Raw genomic sequence first — 21,055 nt, 5'->3', positions numbered from 1 at the left:
CAGGTGAGATGAAGGGGGGAACGAGAACCATGGTTAAAGTTACTTTTCTGTCAAACAAATCTCGTCCTTTCATTTTTAAATAGACACGTGTCCTACATCTAACACTCTACCGAACAAAACTAGAGAAAAATATTGGACTGGATCCCAACCCCTTAACTATAAACCTGATTCATCATATGATCATTGTCTTTACCCCCTATACGTTGATGTGGCAAACTGAGTGTAGCCACTCTTTTTCAGCTTGTGGAGATGAAAAAAATTGAAGAATGAGCTCCAATTTCAACCATCATTCGCCATGTAGTCATATACAATGGTTTATTTATTCTAATTGTTTATCTCTTCTTGTTCCATCTTAATATGTCCCTCGGTCCCAATTTAAGTATCTTACTTTTCTCTTTGGTATGTCCCAAAAAGAATATCTCTTTGAATAATTAGTAAGTTGACAATTCAAATATCCTCTATGGTAAATTTTAAAACCACAAAATTCAAAGAACATTTTAGTATATTACACACATTTTTAACTTTCGGACCACAAGATTCAAAAATCTCTTTTTATTCCTTAAACTTTATGTCCAGTCAAACGGAGACACTTAAATTGAGACGGAGATTTACTCAGCTTTACATTTTAAAAATTTCTTCTAATTAAATTACTGCTTGTTCCAACTATGTGTTTCTTCTTTTTAGGCCCATTTGTCATAAAAAATATGGCTCATACTTCATCATTCTAACCAAATAAATTTAGTCTTATCCAAAATAACTAATGAAGTATTCAACTGTATATTTCTTCTTTATACGCAATAACTATTTATTTCAACTGTGTATTTTTCTTTTCAAGCCAAAATCAATAAATAAAAACTTAAAGTTCCATTATTCAAATAAAAAAAGATCTAAACAAAATCATGGAGTTGCAGCTATGTAGTACTTCTTTTTTGTTTCTTCTTTAGATGCAATGACTACTTATTTCAACGATTATGTTTTTCATTTTCGGGTGAAATCTATAAAACTACTTGGTCAGAGCTTCTTTAATTTTAATGAAATACAAAGTTTTAGCAGAATAATGAAGTTTCAATGTATACTTGTTATTATATCTTATTTAGATGTAATGATTGTCCGTTTCAATAATGTATTTCTTCTTTTGGGAAAAAAATTTGAAAAACTAAATTGGCTGAAATTTTATTATTTTTAGCCAAATGAAAAATTTCACTTCAAAAGTGGAGTTCTAGCCAAATCTTTTTTTTTTTTTTTTTTAATTTGACCCAATAAAGAAAATCTTAAAAAGTAAAAAAACAACTTAAAAAATGTCATACGTACATATCCACTTGGCAGTCAAGTGTATTCCACTCTCTGAGATCGTGCGGGCGCGGGGAAGGGGGGAGGGGGTGGGGGCGCTACTATCAAATAGCCAAGCTCACGAGGGTAATAAAGATCACTGATAGTTTAATTTAGGTATGCAACTAATAATTTTCTTTTTTCCTTGGAGAGTGATATCTCGTTGAGACTCTACTTGTGACTATATAAACCGGAACTCTTAAAAAAAACAAGTACCTAACGCGCATGGCAATTGGCAATTGCTAAGATTTTTCGCATCTCTCACATCTTTGCCTGATTTGCAATTAATTAATTAATAGAGTAGATCACTAGCTTGGAAAAGGGTTGCAGAATAAATATAGATAGTAGGGAAAAATGTGCTGCTAATGATTAGGAAGTGGATTATTGGTCCTTTGACAGTATTTATATTGTATACGCCTCTGACCCCAACTACATTTTCTATTTACTTAATTTCGGTCCATTGCATTTTTTTTTTTTAAATCCTGCATAATATAGATATATATGCTAGCTTTAGCAATTGAGATATACCATAGATTCTGTAGATGATTGGCTTCAAGATTTCAAGTAGCCCTATTTGACAACTTCATATAATGGTATATGATTGCTTCTGCTAGTTTTTGTAGGAAACTAGTAAGATGGGCGTTAGATTAACCTAATAATTCTTCAATGCTAATTTCTAAATCTGCATCTTCTATGGGAATACGGAGGAAGATAGATTTTTTATTTTAAACTTACATTGAATTGTGTTGGAATCTATGACTTCATAAGATAAAGAGATAGGCTTTCTTATTCGCTGACCACCTATGCAATTATGAGCTCACGTTCTTTTGTTTCTGGCTGGGTTTATATACAAAAGGAGGTACCTCTCCAAAAGCAAATAATTATAGTACGATGACATGATATCTACAATGATAAGGAGTGTATTAAAAGACTTGTTTTATGACCCATCGCATCTACCTCTTGGAGTAATCTTCTTTTCTTTTCTTTGTTTATATTTTGGGTTTGATAGTTGTTCAGGACGTAGATTTTAGACTTCATGAGGTTAAACAATTTAAAAAGGAATCAAATTTACAGTTAATAACCTGTTAAATTGTTTGAATCATTTTGTCCAAAAAATTAACCAATTAGATAGATAAGACATAGATAATACAATTGTTAGTTTTTGTTTAAATTGATGGTTAAAGAAGACAAAATGAATTTTTAATTTTTGAATGTTCAAGTTGAATCCAACAATTAAGAATTGTCGAAATTAGTATTAAAAGGTTGAATGTCAAATTTGGAGTTATTTGGAGTGGAATTAGATCAATTTGGTTAAATTTTGAAGCAAAAACGTGCTAGTGAAATTTTGTGTAACTCGTTACGATCCTCAGGATTTATTAACAATTCCGCCAGGACTCATGGCAAGGCAAGTCCTGCCTATCCATCAAACTCCTGTTGATCCGTTAGAACTTGTGAACAATTTGTTCGAAGTTGGACATAATTTGTATGAAAGTCATGATGATTCACAAGAATTTGTAGCAAAGCAAATACTCGCTCATCATTTAAAACTTCAGGCGATCCGCCAGAACTTGTAGCTAAGTTCTGACGCAAGTTTAAACACGATCGCAAATATTTTTGCAAAACTTATAATATAGGGATCAAATTTTAACAATAATACAAAAATAGGCTATTTGTGTTAATGATCACGTCTTACTCGATGGCCCTATTACGCTGTCCATAATTTCTTTGGGCCTTGAATCTTCTTTTGTGATGACATCCGGGCAATTTGCAGGATTGCCCTTCGCTGGGGGTGGTCTTTAATTTTTACCCCTCAAAATGGTGGTCTTTAAATTCGCCTTTTTAGGCGTAAATTCTCCTTTCAGTGAGGGCATGGGCGTAATTACTCGCTAACCCAAATTTCACAGACTTTGTAGTGATTTGCAAAAATTTCGCCTGCGATTTTTTTTTTTTTTTTTTTACGAAATGGGTTCCAACCCACAATCTTGGGGTGTTAGGCGAGGGGTAAACTTTAAAGACCACAAATTTAAAGGGCAAAAATTAAAGACCACTCCAAATAAAGGGCAATCCGCGCAAAAAAAAAAAAAAAAGATGACATCCCTATTAATTTCTAAGCCACCTCTAATTTGTATACCCCAAATTGCATTCCACCCAATTAAAATGTTGTAAACAATACGGAGTTACTTTTAGAAGTGATATATGTTATTGATTTGTTGTCAACTTTAAAATTTTATCTTATTCCTCTTTTATTTGCCCTTAATTTAGTTTAATATTACTTTAATTTCCATCACATAATTTGATAAATAAAAACACTTTTGAGATATTTGGCAAGACCCTAATTCAATTACCCCCCCCAAAACAAACACACACACGCTCTTTTGCGTTGCATATACTGATGTTTATTTGCAAGCTTTTGTTAACCAAAAAATAAAATGATTTATGTAAGAGTGCAACCATCAAGAAATAAAATAACTAATAATGCATATATATTTTTGTGTAAGTTTCAAATATATAAATTTTATTTTAATGATTCAAAAATACTATAAGTCCACATAATTAGTAATTTAAAATATCTTTAAAAAAATTAGAAAAATATAGTAAAAGAAAAACGGCCTGACTACCCAAATAGTAATACCTTCACATAAAATGAGACGGAAGGAACACTTTTTTTCCTTAACAAAAATATGAAATCAAAAAACATATTACACTATGCCATAATAAATCTACTAAGATACATTAGACATTTTGCATATTCATTGCTTAATGATTCCGTCTTTTAAGATGAGTATCACTAGCATAGATATTTACAAGTCTATTTATAGATCTTAGTCTACTATCTTAAGCTCAAAAACTAAAGATTCCACCAACAATACTCATCTAGAGATTTTAGAATTTAACAATAGTATAATTTGTTGAGTTCTTATAAGGTGAGCTTGCTATTGAAAGTAGTGCTTTTAGGATAGCTAATAAAATCAATGAATATAGTTTTGTGTTGTTTATTAATTTGAGCTTTAAAATCGATCGCCGTATTTGTTCTTTCTTCTTGGAATGTTTTGCAAAAAGAATGAACCGGTGTATTTGATGTTGAATTGCAACAATACATATTAAAACACCCAGTGCGATAAAGAAAAATAAAGAAGAAATACATTTGCAAACACATGATTAGCTTTGTCAATAGACTGTTGCTTTGTAATGCATTAGTTCATTTCCTATTATTTAGAACGTCACTTATCCACTATTAATAAGTCGTAGTTTCTTTATTTATTTGAGGTTGAAAATCATGCCAGCATTTCTTGAACACTCAGATATCTTTTTGCAATAATTGGTTAGTCAACATTGATTTAATTCAGAAAAATTCAATGAAATTAATCCAACATATGATAAAGTTCAATTTGGATTATTGGACACTATATAATCAAAAGCATTCAATGAAATAAAAAAGAGAAGAGCTCTTATATTATGAATTTATTTGAAAATAAAAAAAAATTCTTCTTTAACTTTCAAATACTTTTATATTATGATTTAGTTTTCAGAAGATCGTAGAAGATGTCAACTACTATCCCAATAACTTAATGTCATAAAGAAAAAATAAAAAATAATTATAAATTTAATTTTAATGTTAGTATCGGGAGGATAGCCCTGCCACAACTACGAACCAATATCGAGAAGTAAAAGAAAATTGGTGAGCCAATGCACTAGTTAAAATGCATATTTATCGCATAACTACTCCTTACGTTGTTCACCTGCATTATAATTCTTGTATGACTAGCTGGAGAAAGAAATGAATTAGGATATTTATTATTCAAATGAAAATGAAAATAAGAGAATTAACAATATTTAAAATTAGTACTGCATAAAAATGTTAGCGTTAGAATTGTGATAATCGCCAAACAACCCCTAAATGATCAAACACCATGCTCAATCTGTTTGGATCGTGAAACACAACTTTAATAATTTTTTCTGTTTTTCTTCAACTTTCAATAGCTTCTTTATAAATACAAACTATAACGATTCAAACACAATTTAATCAGCTTAGATTGTTTAACAATTAACATGCTTGCTCTGGCATATATGCTCTGTCTACTCTGTTATAGTTGTAATTACTGTTACTTTAGTGCATAAAAAAAAAGTCTGATTCATAATGTGGATATTTGACTCATCTTTCACTTAAGTATTTCTGTTGCCTCATCAAGCCATTAGCCGAAAATGTTTCATCTTTAATTCCATGATCTCTAAGCTCAAATAGTCAAAACTAATTACATTATTACAGTGGAGTTAGTTGGGTACTGCATGGACAAATTTTGGAATTTGCTAACTAAGGGATCAATGGCGCAATAAAATTTGCCGTGTAAATCTCATCGATCTATAAATGCATCAGAAATTAGATGATCTCTTCATGGTTTTTGCTCTTGATTGGTACTATAATTGTATTATAAACACTCCATTCACCAATATTGCCAATAACTACACATAACAATATAAGTAATATACAAATATCAAATTGCTATTTAAACTCTCTCTCTCTCTCTCTCTCTCTCTCTATATATATATATATATATATATATATATACATACACATACTTTAGCACTCAATTACATTTAAAAGCAATCACTAGGTCTTAATCTAGTAGGTGGTAGTTTTCATCATCTTCCTCAATTGAAGAACCACAAAACATTCCCCCCCACCTGGGGAAGTAGATGAGGGTAATTGGCAGAGTGAAGGCAAGCATCATTAGGCCCATAATAGATATGCTCGTTTGGGTCGAGAATTTGGCGGAACCTGAAAATAACAGTAGCTGTGTGATCACTGCTCCTATAGTCCCACCACTTCCCGTCATGCCTGATATCACTCCTAGTGACCTGAAATCACACCATATACATACATTATTTACAAGTGGTAAATGTACACATCATTCAAACATGTCAAACAGGTCAAATCAATACGCAGGTCACGGCTCAAACTAACCAAAATTTACTTCGATCAAGAAGGGTCAAATAACAAGTCATATATAATTTTTCCATTTGTTTTTGTTGCTTTCAAAAAATTTTACGAAATTTTCAATCTCCAAAGTTTTGAGTTTGAGTTACATTTGACCCGTTGAATTGTACTATTTCTATTTATTCTAATCCAATAATTTAACGGGTCATTGCATGTTCAATCCTTTATACGCAACAGTACAAATCATGATCTAACTTAGTGTAAACTAAAATGAATTGGACAAATTACTTTAGAATGAGCTGATTTTACCGGTTATATTCGTTAATCAGGGAACAAATGAGAACATTAATCCATTGAGCTGGTTTCTTACTTCACGTTAGTCTACATGTCCTACTTCACGTTAGACTCCAAATAGTATGACTATGCTTTTAAGATGGAGTTGCGTAGGTACATTTGCCAACCTTTTACTGTACTGTCACTTTCGAGTCTTGCGTCAGCAGTCCTAGGATGTTTAACAGCTGAAGAGGGATATGTCGACAATGATTCACTCTCTGTAATCGCGATAGAGGATTCTCAATCTAAAAGTACATATTTAACCCTCTCCTGTCCCAGTCGAAAAGTCAGTTTTTGCAGTATCCGTATATATGGGAAGGGGAGGAAGCCAACTCAAATTTCCCTACATATATCAATCAACACTACCTAACTGCAATAGTAATAAATAACACCCTCCTAATTGATGTGATTTACTTTGACTAGGAATGAAATTTAAGAAAGAAAGTAGAACTTGAGAAATCTGAAATTAAATTGCTTTTCTTTTTGAGATAGATTAAAATATAATGTGTATCATATAAATTGGAACAGAGGAGGTACTTTCATTCGTCTATTTAATGTGACACCATTTGAATTAGCAAAGAATTTAATATACTAGTTTACGCTCTATGGACTAATTGTTAAAATATATTTACACAACAGGTCAATAGATCAGTATATGCAAATTCGTTAATGGATGATTTCGTAAAAAGATAACTAACATAGTATCACATGTTATAGTCAATTAATTACCTATATTTTTTTCCGCTATTCGTATATATAACGCTTTTAAAGTTATTGTTTCAGATATACTATTCTTGAGCAGAGGGTCTATAAAAAACCACCTCTCTAGTCTCTACCTTCACAAAGGATAAGATTTGTATACATACCATCCTCCCTTTATCCAAATTTGAATCAAGCTATCTGGATTTGTTGTCGTTGTATACTATAATATTATGTGTATATAGATCCGAACGCATAGTAGTAAAAATAAATAAATAAACGTCACTTATGAATTTACCTTTTGGAGACAAAAGGCACAATGCCAAAAGTGAGTCCTGAAGCAGCTTGAACAAACAGAGAAAAGCAAGCCATAACCAAAACAGACACCCCTATTGTATTCGCTCGTCCAAGCACCACACACATCAATCCAGCCACAGTTTGCACTGTCCACAAACTCCACAACCTCCCTCTCATCCCAAATCTCTTCCCCATTTTATCCGAGACAATCCCGCCAATAGGCCTCGACACACAATTCGCTAGCCCAAAACACGCAGCAATCGCCCCTGCCACATCAATATTCACATGAAATCTATCGTAAAAATATTCCGCTATTATATTATCCGTAGTTAATTCAACTCCGAAGCAAAATCCATACGTCAAACCCAATATCCATCCCCTGTAATTCTTTAGCCCGTTAAAAAGTACGTTGCAAAAATTTTCACTTTGGTTATTTGTAGTTTTACGCTTGTAGTTCCCATCAGGCAAGTCTTGGCCATATACTAGGACCAAAATCGCTGTCAGGGCTTGAAATAACGCAGGGAAAACAAATGCTATACGCCACGAAATAAATGAAGGTATGTTGAAGTAGCTTGTGAACAGAGTGTACATAAGTGGCATGGCTAATTGTGTCACGCCAGAGCCTACATTGGCCCAACCAGCAGCAAATCCATTAGCAAGGCCAACAACACATCCTGAGAACATAGAGCTCATCCAAAACTGACTAGCAACGAAATTCGCCAAGCAAAAACCGATTAAAAATCGGACTAAGATGAAGCCTTTTGCGGTGGAGATGAGAGAAGTGGAAAGGACTATTGGGGCAGTGATGAGGGACAGGGTGGCAGATGCGACACGTGGACCAAACACGTCACATGCGGGCCCCATCGCGAGGCGCGAGAAAATGGAACCTATAAAGGAGGCGATTCCAGCTCGACCAATGTCAGTTTCGGTGAGATTGAGGTCCTTACGAATGACTTCGAGGAGTGGAGGGATTGCGAAAGTAGAGAAGAAGCAAGAAAATAAAGAGAGCCATGCTAGGTGGAAAGCTCGCATGTGAGGTGAAGATAATGAAAATGGAAGGAATTCTGTGGCTTTGTGATCATAATCTACAGCTATAGAGAAGTTATTAGGGGAGTGATCAATTTTGGACTGTGCTTGTTTTTGTTCCATGGCTATCGAGTGAATTAAGTAATATTATGTGAATTGATGTTGGAACACTTGCGGGAAGTACTAATAGTGAAAGGAAACGTGAGCCGAAATGCTTTCATACTCATCTGTTTCAATTTATGTGACATGGACACATAGTTTAAAAAAGAATTGACTTTTTTTTAGAACTTGATTTAACGTATAGTATACCATCTATTTAACTATTAAACTTATGACCTTAAACGTGTCATCACATTTGTGTATATAAAAGCTTTTCATTAAGGATAAAAATAGGAAATATAAAGTTAATTTTGAAAATTTAAAGTATGAATTCTTTGTTTGAATGGAATAAAAACGAAAGTGTGTCATGTAAACTGAGGTCGGAAAAATAGAGCTCCAAGTAATTACTAGCAACTGTATTGCGATTGCTTGCGCCAATGGACAGATGGATTTAGGTCTGTTCTGACTACATCAACTTGGATTTGTCTAAGACTTCTAATAGTCGCATATTTTGACTTTTATTTGTTTATTTGCATTTATTTTGAATATTATATGAGGACCGTAGTTTCTTTGACTTTAATGTGGTAAAATATATAAATAGTTTATGAAAAAACTTAAACTTTTCAAAGAGAAAATATTTTTGTTGATTTATTTTAAGTCTGTAACACGTAGCTTCATTTTTTTCTTTCTTAATGGTCCAAGAACATAAGGTATTTTTAATAGTAATGCAACATCGAATCAAATATTTACGTGTGCTCTGCTATTGTGTTGAGTTATCTAAATCAAACGTCTCATTTAAAAATTAAAAGAACATAGCGAGAGCACTTTTATTTATTTGTTTCGGATAAAAAAATTAAGTGGACCTTTTTGACAGTATCCTCTTAATCGGCTCTTATATTCCTCCCTCCAATTACGATGAATCCTTGGGAGAGGAAGATGGAAGGAAAATGTTTATTTACACTCAATATTACAATTTAATCTACACAGTAATAAATAAAAATGAAAATACATCTCACTTAGCCATTGTTAAATGATAAAAATTCATATGTACAAACATTTGTTTTGCATCAATTGGCCCGACACATGCAAACATCAAAGGTATAGATAAGTATTTTCCGTGGGCAAAGAATCTATGACATGCCAAAGATGATGACACTCTCTCACGAAATGACAAAAACGGTTACTCTGCATTTCAAACCCCCTATATTAAGAGAGAATTTATGCAAAATTTCAGGGAGTTGCTGGACTTTAGATATTGCCATAAGCCCATAACCAAAAAAAACGGAAGATACCATGATGTTATATGCATATGGACACAAATTCTTGGACGTCATTTAATGGCCAAAGCCGGAAAAACGAATGCCTATCTTTTTGGCTAATATTTCTTGATGTTGAGAGCTGTCATCAAGATCAGGTAAATACTCCCCCACAAGAAAAACTGCTAACTTGGCACATTTGGTAAAGGTAGTGCCTTTGGAATCACTCTTTGAATTGGCTTACGCTTGTGGAGAGTGCAAAAGAAAAAACCAAACACTTATCAACAGAATTCGTATCATAATGAGTAGAAGAAACAACGGCTTGGAAAGAAGAACAATCTTCACTATGGATAACTCATATTGGCAAAATATTTTTATCACTTAACAAGCAAAAATCTGTCGCTAATCCTAGATTGCGATGGATATTATAAAATAGCATGTTAATTATGGGCTATTTAGCGACGAATATCATAGATATTTCCTGTTTTTCATTTTTTATATTGTAGCACTTACGATTAAAGAAAATTCGATTCAAATTACTTGACAAAATCACTTCTTCTTTGAAGCAAAGAAAAACATGGAAACGGGTCCGACCCTCCTCAGTATCACCCGGTATTACCTTAACGATGCGTACACGAATTTTCTAAGGAAACAATCCATGTCTATTAAATGGTCCAAAGTCCGAACAAAATGAATGGGGTCCAAAGTCCAAACAAAATGAACTCAATTTCTAAGAGTAGTTGTCCATTTCGTTTTGTAGTTTAACAGTGCCACCAAATTAAGCTATCCCCATCAATCGAGCTGGTAAAAATGACTGCCCTTATGGTTCGACTTTTCTCACCCCTAAAGTTTTAAAACTATGTATTCTTAGTAATCTCTAAACTAAGAACAAATGTTGTATAATAAACCAATAATAAGTTTCTAAGAATCAAAATCTTTACGAGTATTGCAAGATTGATGCCACAGTGTAAGTTTTTCCATCAAACCAAAGCAGAATTTGTATTTTCGGTCTTTAGGAAGATTCTACTACAACACCTTGTATAATTTTCCAATGTTTTACGCCTCTTCGTTGAAATGGAGAAAGGAAGTGATCTCCCATGCACACTAATAATTTGAATAGAAGAAAAATTTCCTACAAAAATCTCCTATGTTTTTTTTTTTTGTACAAATCTCATGTGGAAAAATTCATAATGAGTTATAACATTTCATAGTTTTGATGATTTGACAAACATGACAAGGATTACGTCCTTGATCAGGAGACCCTGGGCACTGTACGTTACATGACAGCTGTAAAGCCGTGACACTTTTCCGACAGGCAGTACCAAAACAACATAGCTGCAAGCATGCTGAAAGCACAAGACCAGTGTAACATCTCTATCAGGTCACATGCCTCTCACATGATCCTCACATGCTCTCATTTGAGTTCCTATTTAAACAACATGTTGGCATTGACTAACCCATCACTTGAAAACCTAGAAATCCAGATCTATACAAGTACAGCCGCCATAGTTCTCTTGGTGCTTTCAAGAACAAAGCTAAGACAAGTTCAAGGACCAGATCTCAACAATGGAAGATGTTTTGAGCCCTAGAGTTGTCTAGTCTTTGTCTTTGTGATCTTTACATTATAAACCTACACTTCTTCAAGAAGGGTTTTGTAGGTGTTTTGTTTTTATCAAGATTTTGTTGTAAACACTTGGCTAGAGTTAGTCATAGTGGTGTTAAGGTTCAGCTAGAGTTAGTTGGATCAGTTTGGTGCTTGACTAGAGTTAGGCAAGAGTGTGCTTGCAATAGAGTTATTGTAAGGGGAGGGATTAGTGGTCTAATTCTTTGGTTGCAAAAGCTTGTAATCTAAAACATTGCTCAGTTTAGTGAAGTTACTGGGGTAGGTCGTGGTTTTTAATCCCTTGAGCAAGGAGTTTTCCACGTAAATATCATGCCTTATTTACTTTTTGTCTTTATCTGTGAAAACAGTTCAAGGACCAGGTCCCTTTAGACTATTTTGGTGGACTCATAGGTTCTATCAATTGGTATCAGAGCAGGTGCTTTCTAAAAAGGTAATACCTTGAAAGGATCTCTCGTGGCTACTCCACCAAACGAAGAAGAAGGTAAAGTCAAGTCAAGACAACAAAGCCTCTATGTTGAAAATGACTTTGAAGACTACAACCTCAACTCTTTCTACAAGTCACCAAGAGAGATTTGGGATGCTCGACAAATGCTTACTACAAAGTATGAGTTCTTCAAGATGAAGGATTGTGAGTCTATTCATGATATGTATCCTAGATTCACCTCCATCATTGATGAGCTTCATTCTTTTGGTGAAGACTTTGAAAAAAAGTTCCTAATCCATAAACTTTTGTGGGCACTGCCAACATCCTGGGAAATGAAAGTTTTCACCCTCTCTGAATCTAAGGATTTGGCAAACCTGACCCTTGATGAGCTAGTCAATAACCTCAAGATCTACGAGCTCAAAATAAAATATATGGAAAAGAAGAAAGTACTCAAGAAAGATGATACAAGTAACTCAGACGGTTATGAGTCTGTAATAGCTATCATCACTAAAAGGTTGTCAAAGATAGGAAGCAGTAGCAGAAGTGTCAAAGAAAATATTTTTTGTCACGATTGTGGGAATCCTGGACGATTCGTGAAAACACATTCCTTTCACTACCAGGAATATCACAAGGATGCTGAAAAGGTAGAAGAGCAGAACCAAGTCCCTAATGACAAGCTCAACTCAAAAACTGATGCTGACACTTTGGTAGAGCAGGCTTTGGCTGTTTGGGAAGACTCCTCAGATGAATCTGAAAATGGTGAGGATGCAGGGGAGATATCCTTGATGGATACTGATAATGAAGCTTCAGGATATGACTCCATCCTTGCACTTGTGGCAAAATCTGAAGATGAGGATGACAAAGAGGTAAATCTTCTTGATGTTCAGAGAAATCTGAAAAACTACTCTCAAAAGAAGTTAATATCTCTTGCAAATATGCTGATTGATGCCTATCATAGCTTTGTAAATGAGAAAAACACTCCAAATGAGAAAGTTGATGGTTTAGAACAAGCTAGAGATGATATGACAGTCACTATAGTGGATCTAAGGGAATAAGTTGAGGAAATATCTAGAGATAATGCTCTGTTAAATAGCCAAATGAAGAAATGGATGAACACTCTTTCTAGGAGAAAACAAGAGGCCAGTAGGTTTAATCTTGAGATTGAAGATGAACTTGAAAAAGCCAAGATGAATCTCACTGCTGAAGTAGAAAAGAATAGAATACTTCAAGAAGAGTTGAAAGGAGTCGAACTCGAACTTGAGAAGTCAACCGTTCATCGACTCGCCCTATAATAAAGTCACATTTGTGTGTACTGGTAATGATGGAGAACAGAGTGTTGCTGCAACAAAGGTCAAAAATCCCAATGATATGCATGGCAAATGTGTCTCTGTAACTGAAAACGGGTGTTGCACTCATTATGATCATGCTGGTTATTATGAGGACTTGAATAAAGTAAAAACTCAGTCTGTACAGAGAAAAAGAGAGAATGTTGAAAACAAACCAAGAAAATAGGGACCTGGTCCCTGTAAGAAGAAGAATGTGTTACCTGCATGGGAGAACAAATATCTAATTCACCAATTCTATCATTACTTGGGACCCAAGCTAGTTAGGGTTCCGAAGTCCAACAAGTGATCGTGTGTAAAGGCTGGAGTGAGAGCGGGGCAATCAACAGTGGTTGTTACATGGTGACTGCTCTGAGCATACGATTGAAAGAATGAACAACTCTCTCTTACTCAAAGCCTTAAAATATAGGAGTATGTCAAGTAGTAACATAAAGAGATGATGTACTCTTTGTGTGAGAAAAATTAGCAAGACACTCTCCCATGAATTTGAATGTGTGTACCAAGTTGAAGATTTGAACTACAGGTGCACTAAGTGGTATCTACTGCTAGGTGATAAGTGCTAAGTGGATACTTGAACTCTCTCAGTGATGTGAATGAGAATGTTACTAGTGCTGGAAGCAATGTCACTAGAACTAAGATATGCAAGTCTTTCTCTAATAAAGGACCCGATCAATATGAAACCAATAGCAAATGACAACAAATTGTGTGCTGAAGATGAGATGAGTCAAACTTGTTCTTCTGCTCCTAGAACACCCCATTTTGTGTTTGAGAAAAGAAAGATAAGACTCGTAAAGATATGGTCAAGTTAATGCTGATGAAGGATGGTATTTCCATTATGCTATGTGTTAAATGGGTGCTTGATCTGGCTCCTGCTTTAGAAGACCTTCTGTGAGCTGCTTAATGGAAAAGAAGCCCAAGCTTATTTGACTAAAGAGATTTGGGTGCAAATGCTTTAGTCTAAATGATTGTGAGAAGGATTTGAAAAGGGCTCGACACTAAGAGTATGCAAAATTCCTCTTTGGATTTTCCTCTCATAACAAGGTCTTCTGCAAAGGAAATCTGATCACAAAAGCAGAGGGGCACAGAGTATAAAGCTGAAATGATAACTTAAGTTGAGGCTAGCAAATAAAAAGGGTGAGCAAAGAAATGTTGATCAAGGCTTGTAGATGTTAATGATGGATCAAATAAAGATGTACATAGTACCTCAAATGCTGAATTTCAGTATCCAACTAAAAGCTCAAAAGATCTCATCCTTTTGATGCCGAAATCACTCCTCTAGACTCTAGGATCCAAACCAGGTCTAAGGAAGAGCTTCATCTCTTTAAGAAGTACAAAGTGTGGAACCTGGTCCTTAAGTACTCAGACAACTATTGTTAGGACTAAGTTGGTATTTTGCAATAAGCCTTGATGACTTGAAAAACACCACAAGGGACAAAGAAGGACTTGTGACTCAAGGAGATAAATAAGAAGAGGGAAGTAACTGTAATGAGATTTTTGTGCCAGTGGAAAAGTCAGAAGCAATTAGGGTATAAATTGCCTCTGTATCCCATATGAAATCAAATGGTTCCAGATGGGTGTCAAAGTGCTTCTCTCAAATGCATAAGTGCTTCTCTCAAATGCATAAGTGCTTCTCTCAAATGCATACTTGAAGAGTGAGTGCTGTGTTAAAGCAACCTTGTAGTTGTTAAAGGTCTCGAGGCTCCTGAGTTATCACTCTAGCTTGATAAGGTTCCTCAGTTCTCAAAGCAAGCACCTTGGGCATGAAATGGAAGATTTGTCAAAGTTTTCTCCTAAAATTGGCTTGACAGGAGGAAAGAGGTGACAACATTCTGTCCTTTAAGAAAAGAGGATAAAATTCGCTGATTGGTTCAGATGCATTCCTGATAAACCTCTTGTTTTTCCCATGTAAAGAGTGTGCCAAGCTCATGGACAGTAACTCTGAAGTGAGAATGGAAAATGAGGCCAATCTCTTCTTGGGATTGCAAATAGCAGCCATCAAAAGTCACTTTGATCAGTCAACTGAAGTGTGTCAACGAATTGCTCAAAGGTTCAGGAGGATGTTGAGACCACTGAGGTGTAAAGTGGATCGCTGTTGCACATAATTGCTGGAAAACCCTACTTTGTGTTAAGTGTTGGGTCGTATGCTAAAATTCAACCAAGTTCAAAAGTGTCTCTTTTGAAGATAGCTAAGAGGGTAAAAAAGTATCTTGTGAGGTGGAAGGACTGGTCCTTACTCTTCTTCTGGAGATAACTTCAGCTTGGTTGGATATGCTGAAGATATTTGAACTGGATTCGTGGTGAATATGAAGAGTACTTATGGAATGGGATAATGTGAAAAAAGTGTCCTTTTACATGAAGGTATGCAAGATATACCAATTTGCACGAATCTTCATCAAAACATTAATTCGGGAGCTTCTTGAGAGATATCAGCTGGAGTTGGGTTTGTTCAAAATCATCTAATGGCTCCTCAATGATGGGCTATGTTAAGAGCAAAGGTACAATGCACCAACTGTTTCTTAGAGATATCTAACTCACTCTTATACCGTTACAGGTATGCTCACATGGCAATCTTAGGATAACATAAACATTGGAGACATTGCACTCTTCAGAGTCTCTACCTAAGGTTTTATCAAAATTGTCAAGAGACCTGGTCCCTCTGACTCAGGTTAGTAGTCTTTTCAAGCACTTACATACTTTTTAATTTTTCCTGAGTGCCATGTCATTATTAGTTCCCGCTTTTTTTCTTTTTGAAAAAAAGGGGAGCCCAATCGTTACAATTCCTCTGAACCGACCCGTCTGAAAGGAAACGTTTTCTTACCCCCATTTAAACCAAAATTCATTCTTCTCTCTCTTCTTCACTTTACTCTCAATATTTCCAAATCCATCAAACCTTACTCCCTTCTTCATCTCCTTACCCAAAATCGACCATGTCTAACAGTGAATCCTCATCCCCTGTTGCTACAGAAACAAATCCCACTCTTTCACCTTCAAAAATCCATACTGCAACAGAACTGAAAGTACAGGAGGGGGGGGGGGGGGGAGGTGAATTTTAAGCCTATTAAAAATCTAGTCGACTACTGTTTGGTCTCAGTCGACTACTATTTGGTTCCAGTCGACTAATAGCAAGACAGCCAGCACAAAATTGTTAGTCCTTCGATTTACACAAGTATAAACCACAACAAATAGTAAGGGTGAAGAATATAATATGAGAGCAATAAAATAAATGACAACAGGAATTTTTATACTGGTTCGGAACCAATGTGGTATCCTAATCTAGTCCCCTTGGGTTGCAAGGAGGTTATCTCTTTAAGCTCTTTGTAGTTTGAGTTGATTACAACCTTTGTGGTTTTCCTCGTTCACCACCAACATTCACAAGGTTGGTTTTCACTCGCTCACCAACAACAAACAAGGGTTGGTTTTGACACGCTCACCAATAAAGCACAAAGTTGGTTTTTCACTCGCTCACCAACAACGACTCTTTGATTTTCACCCGCTCACCAAAGAAACGAACAATGACACAACCTCTCAATGCAAATCCTCACCAACTGTAATATATCTCTCCTCTTTTTTTTTTTTTTTTGTTTACACAGTAAGTCACTCAGGATTACAATGCTTATGAAAAGTAGAGCAAAGAACTTGAGAACGCTGAGACAAAAGTATAAGTGGCTGCGTAAATTAAATTATTGCACTTGTCTTCTTTTTTATACTTGGTCTTGAATAGTCTAGCCGTTGAAATGGTCTTCTAATTTTGGAAAAGAATTTCCTTTGCTACTGACTTTTTCTCCAACGTCCCTTTGACTGCAGTCTTGATGTATGTCTTGATTCATGCTTCCAGATTTATTATTGGTAAGGAAAGGAATCCTCATTCCATGTAGAGTAAAAGACTTTTCCCTTTGTAGTAAAATATTAATGCTCCATCAATGTAGTAAGTGCTCACAATTTCAATTCTTCTCCACGTGAGGTCCAATCAAAACAAGATCCTTTATATTTACTTCCTTGATGGCCTTTTTGCTTGAAACTTCTTTTCTATTTAAGTATTACTTCAATCAAAAGTCTTCCTGCCAAAAATATAACTCAATCATCACAGCTTCCTTTAATTTCAGCCATAGTCAATATGGAAGATCTCTCATATCAAGAAATAAATATTTACTATCCTTGGCTGATGCTATAATACTCCGTAATATTCCTTTCCATTTGTAAATCTTGTACCAATCTTCAAATCATCTGAATAGTCTTTCATTAATATTGTAATAAAATCCATAACCCTCTTTCCAAGCTTGCGGTAAATATATTCAAATTTGAAATTCAAATTTGAATATCTTCTTCCCAAAATAACTAATATTCTTCCCATTAGTTTATTAATTTCTCTGCACGCTTCTTCTGACTTGTACAAATATGAGCTTTTATTTAGGCAACCCAAGAGAATTTCAAGATCTTCTTCATTCAACGTGGATCTTGATTAGAATGTAATCATATTCGTCTTCTTGAATTTGGACTTTAATCACTTTGAATATGGACTCTTTTGTGATCTTGAGACTTCTTAATACTCCATGGATTTTGGATCTTCCTTGAGCAACAAATTGATCTTGATCTTTTCCTTTTGTACAATATTTTCCTTCCATAGGATCGTAGTGAATATTCTTTCCATAATTCTTACACCTTGATTTGAGTAAATATTTTTCCTCCACATCTTCTTCCGCAATTCCATCTCGTAATATCTTCTTTTCCATATTTGATTAGATCTTCACCGAATCCTTTTTCATCAAATAAACCTGTACCAAAAATAAATTTACCACAAGTAAATGTTATTTTATTAATAATTATGTTGGTTTGTTATCATCAAAATTAATAGGTGAAACCTTGGACCTAACAAGACCAACAGTCACCTTCTTCTTCCCCAAAAGTTCACATCTCTACAACCCAAAATCCCATTATGTCGTCACCTAAACCAATCGTTCCTGGTCCTTCTAGAACTCGAAAGGGACAAACACCACAAGAGTTCATCTCCGTATCTACAAACCCCACTTTATCTGAAAACCCCGACTCTGACACTAGTGCCAAGACCATAACGACCTCCCAACTTCTCGATTACACGGAGAAAATAGTTGAAAATGACAATAGGATAGAGGTGTCAAGTCAAGGCAAGGGTGCTGAAGTCTCAAGGATAGAAGAGGTGGTACATGTTACTGAAATAAGGGTTTCAGAAGAAAAGCCCCAAAATTCAGGTAACTCCAACCCTTTCATTAGGACAAAAGAAGTAAAGAGTACTTTAGTCGATGATACTGTGGTTGACAGTTGTGAAAAGGGATTGAGTTTGTCTGAAAATGTTATACATATAAATGTTGGTGATGAAATGGGAAAGATTGTGTCAGGAGGTGGTGCATTTTTAAGTGAAAGTAGAAAACTTAAAAGATGTTGTTGACAATATGGTCAGTGATGTTGCTGAATTGGGAAGTGAAAATGTGAAAGTTGGTTTGGACAATGCTGGTAAGAACCTTGATGTCATTGTAGGGAAGGTTGTAAGTAATATTACTGAGAGAGAGTCTGAGGAAGATATAATTGTTGAAGGGAGATTGAGAAAGAGAGTATAGAAATACAGGAGAAGCAAAGAGAGACTGAAAAGGAGAACATAGAGACTCAGGGGGGAAAAGGGGAGTCTCGGAGAAACCAAAGCTGTGAATAAGAGAAATGGTACCGAAGGAGAATGTTTGGTTGTTGCACCCCTATCCACTATTGTTGTTCTAGGGAAAGGATCCTCAGAAAGGGGACCTGGTTCCTCAAAACCATCTGAAAAGGTAAGCACAACCAAGGTCAAACATATTGCTAAGAAGAAAATCTTTTCACAACAAAGTAAGAAACCATCCACTGACAGGCCCTAAACCCGAGCAAAACTTGACTCTACTTTTCAGTCAAGTAAAGAGAAGAGTACAGGAAGGAAGAGAAGGTAAAAACTACTAATTTAAGCCGATTAAGAGATGAGGAAGAAGTGGTGACTGTGCTTGAGACACAGGAGGAAGAAGAGGAGCAAGCTCCCTTGGAAAGGAAAAATTCTAAAAGAAAAGGAAAATCTGTAGTTGAAAAGGAGAAAACTACAGTGAGTGAGGTGGAAATTGAGAAAGATGTTGCTGAAGTGAACAAGGGGAAGAGAGCTTATAAGTCCCCAAGGAAAAGGACGAGCAATGAGTCCGAAGAGGCAGGTTCATCCAAAAGGATGAAGGTGAATGTAAGCAACAGACCTGGTTCTTCCAAACAAAGAAAAATGAGAAAGAATGAAGAAAAGACAAGAAAATCTAAGAGGGCAAAAGGTGTTGCTTGGAAGAGTGTTTGATCCTGAAGTGGTTGGACACCAAGGATTAGACGAGTTGGTGGATATTTTTAGAGCTCAACAATGGGACCATCTACTTGAAGGTCCTGCGTTAGCCTAAGAGAAGGAGGTAGCTGATTTCTTTGTGAACCTGCAGTATACTGATGATTATACCTTAGTGGGAAAGGTTGGAAAGGTTGATTTTACAATGGATGAAACTCAGTTGGGAGAAATTCTGAATATCCCAACTGAGGGAGTGAATAAGCTGGGAAATGACAAGGATATCAAGGCATCTGATTACTTCATAATCCTTATAGTCAGGATAGGAGAGTCGGTGACCACTGAGACACCTTACAAGAAGTAGATTAAGCCTCAATATCAGCTTCTATTTGATCTTGTCAACAAAGTGGTATTGCCCAGGACTGAGAAGAGGTGTATCGCATCTAAGAAAGACCTGTTCACATCGAGATACTGGATGGTGGACATAAGGTCAGCCTACCATCCATTATGATCGAGCACATGATAAAGGTTATAGACACAAGAGATGGCAATCATGGTCTCCCCTATGGTTTCCTGTTGACAAAGGTGTTTGAGCACTTCAAGGTTGTCACTGGAAAGGTCACCAAGGGAATTAAGAAATATATGTTTTCTTTGGGCACTATAGATGAGTGTGATATTGTGAAAAAGAAAGGGGGAGCTGGATCTACTTCTACTATCTCTAGTCTCATTGAGGCAAATGAGAAGACCTTGGCTGAGGTGGAGAGACTGCAGGTTGAAAATGCCTTGTTGAAAGCAGAAAATGCTAAGTTGAAGATAGAGGGACCTGGTCCCAGTGGGGTGCAAACAGCAGAGGTTGCTGAGCTGAGAGAAGACAACGCCAAGCTGAAGAAGAAGGTTGCAGAACTTCAGGAGGAGCTCTAGGCCACTCATAAAGCTGTAAACGATAGGTTAGTAGGATGCTCAGTGCTTTCAACCCCACCAAACCTGCAAATCCATGATCCCTTTCCTCAACCCTGTCCCTATTTTTGTTGATACTTTATTTTGGTCTGTAATGATGATATTGGCACGTTGGCAACGTTATTTTGTATGTTTTTGCTACAATTGGCTTATAAGTTTTTTTTTAATTAACGACCAGCTTCAATGGCAATATCTCTGATTTGTGCATATGCTTCTCCTTAAGTATTGCTTTGGCTGCTTCTGTTATTGTTCATACTGAGTTGCCCAAATGGCCTGAGCTAATATCTTTGAACTTCTTTAGGCTTTGTGCTAATCTTATGACTCTCTTCAATGATGCCAAAAGGGGAAAGATTTGATGTCGATTGATGATCAATATGATTAACTGATTGGTTCGTGATCAATATGACTAACTGTTTTAAGAAAGTTTG

At 35.6% G+C, this 21,055-nt stretch overlaps 1 protein-coding gene across 1 annotated transcript; it reads right to left on the bottom strand.

The window, feature by feature from the left end:
- Nucleotides 1-5,892: 5,892 nt before the first annotated feature.
- LOC132037937 (high affinity nitrate transporter 2.7) lies at nt 5,893-8,916 on the bottom strand. The gene is made up of 2 exons (XM_059428604.1): nt 7,596-8,916; nt 5,893-6,186 (listed from the first exon to the last, which is right to left on the bottom strand). The coding sequence occupies exons 1-2, from the start codon at nt 8,741-8,743 to the stop codon at nt 5,946-5,948; spliced, it is 1,389 nt and encodes a 462-aa protein (XP_059284587.1). The 5' UTR covers nt 8,744-8,916; the 3' UTR covers nt 5,893-5,945.
- Between the last annotated feature and the right edge of the window lie 12,139 nt (nt 8,917-21,055).

Source organism: Lycium ferocissimum, chromosome 2, assembly GCF_029784015.1.
Source record: "Lycium ferocissimum isolate CSIRO_LF1 chromosome 2, AGI_CSIRO_Lferr_CH_V1, whole genome shotgun sequence".
NCBI classification, from domain to species: domain Eukaryota; kingdom Viridiplantae; phylum Streptophyta; class Magnoliopsida; order Solanales; family Solanaceae; genus Lycium; species Lycium ferocissimum.
The sequence above is the reverse complement of the archived record's forward strand: the minus strand, read 5'-3'. Positions and strand labels throughout refer to the sequence as shown.

Coding starts and splice junctions, on each gene's coding strand:
- LOC132037937 (XM_059428604.1), bottom strand. CDS start 8,743: ATGGAACAAAAACAAGCACAGTCCAAAATTGATCACTCCCCTAATAAC. Junction 6,187..7,595: donor GTGCCTTTTGTCTCCAAAAG/GTAAATTCATAA, acceptor GTGTGATTTCAG/GTCACTAGGAGTGATATCAG.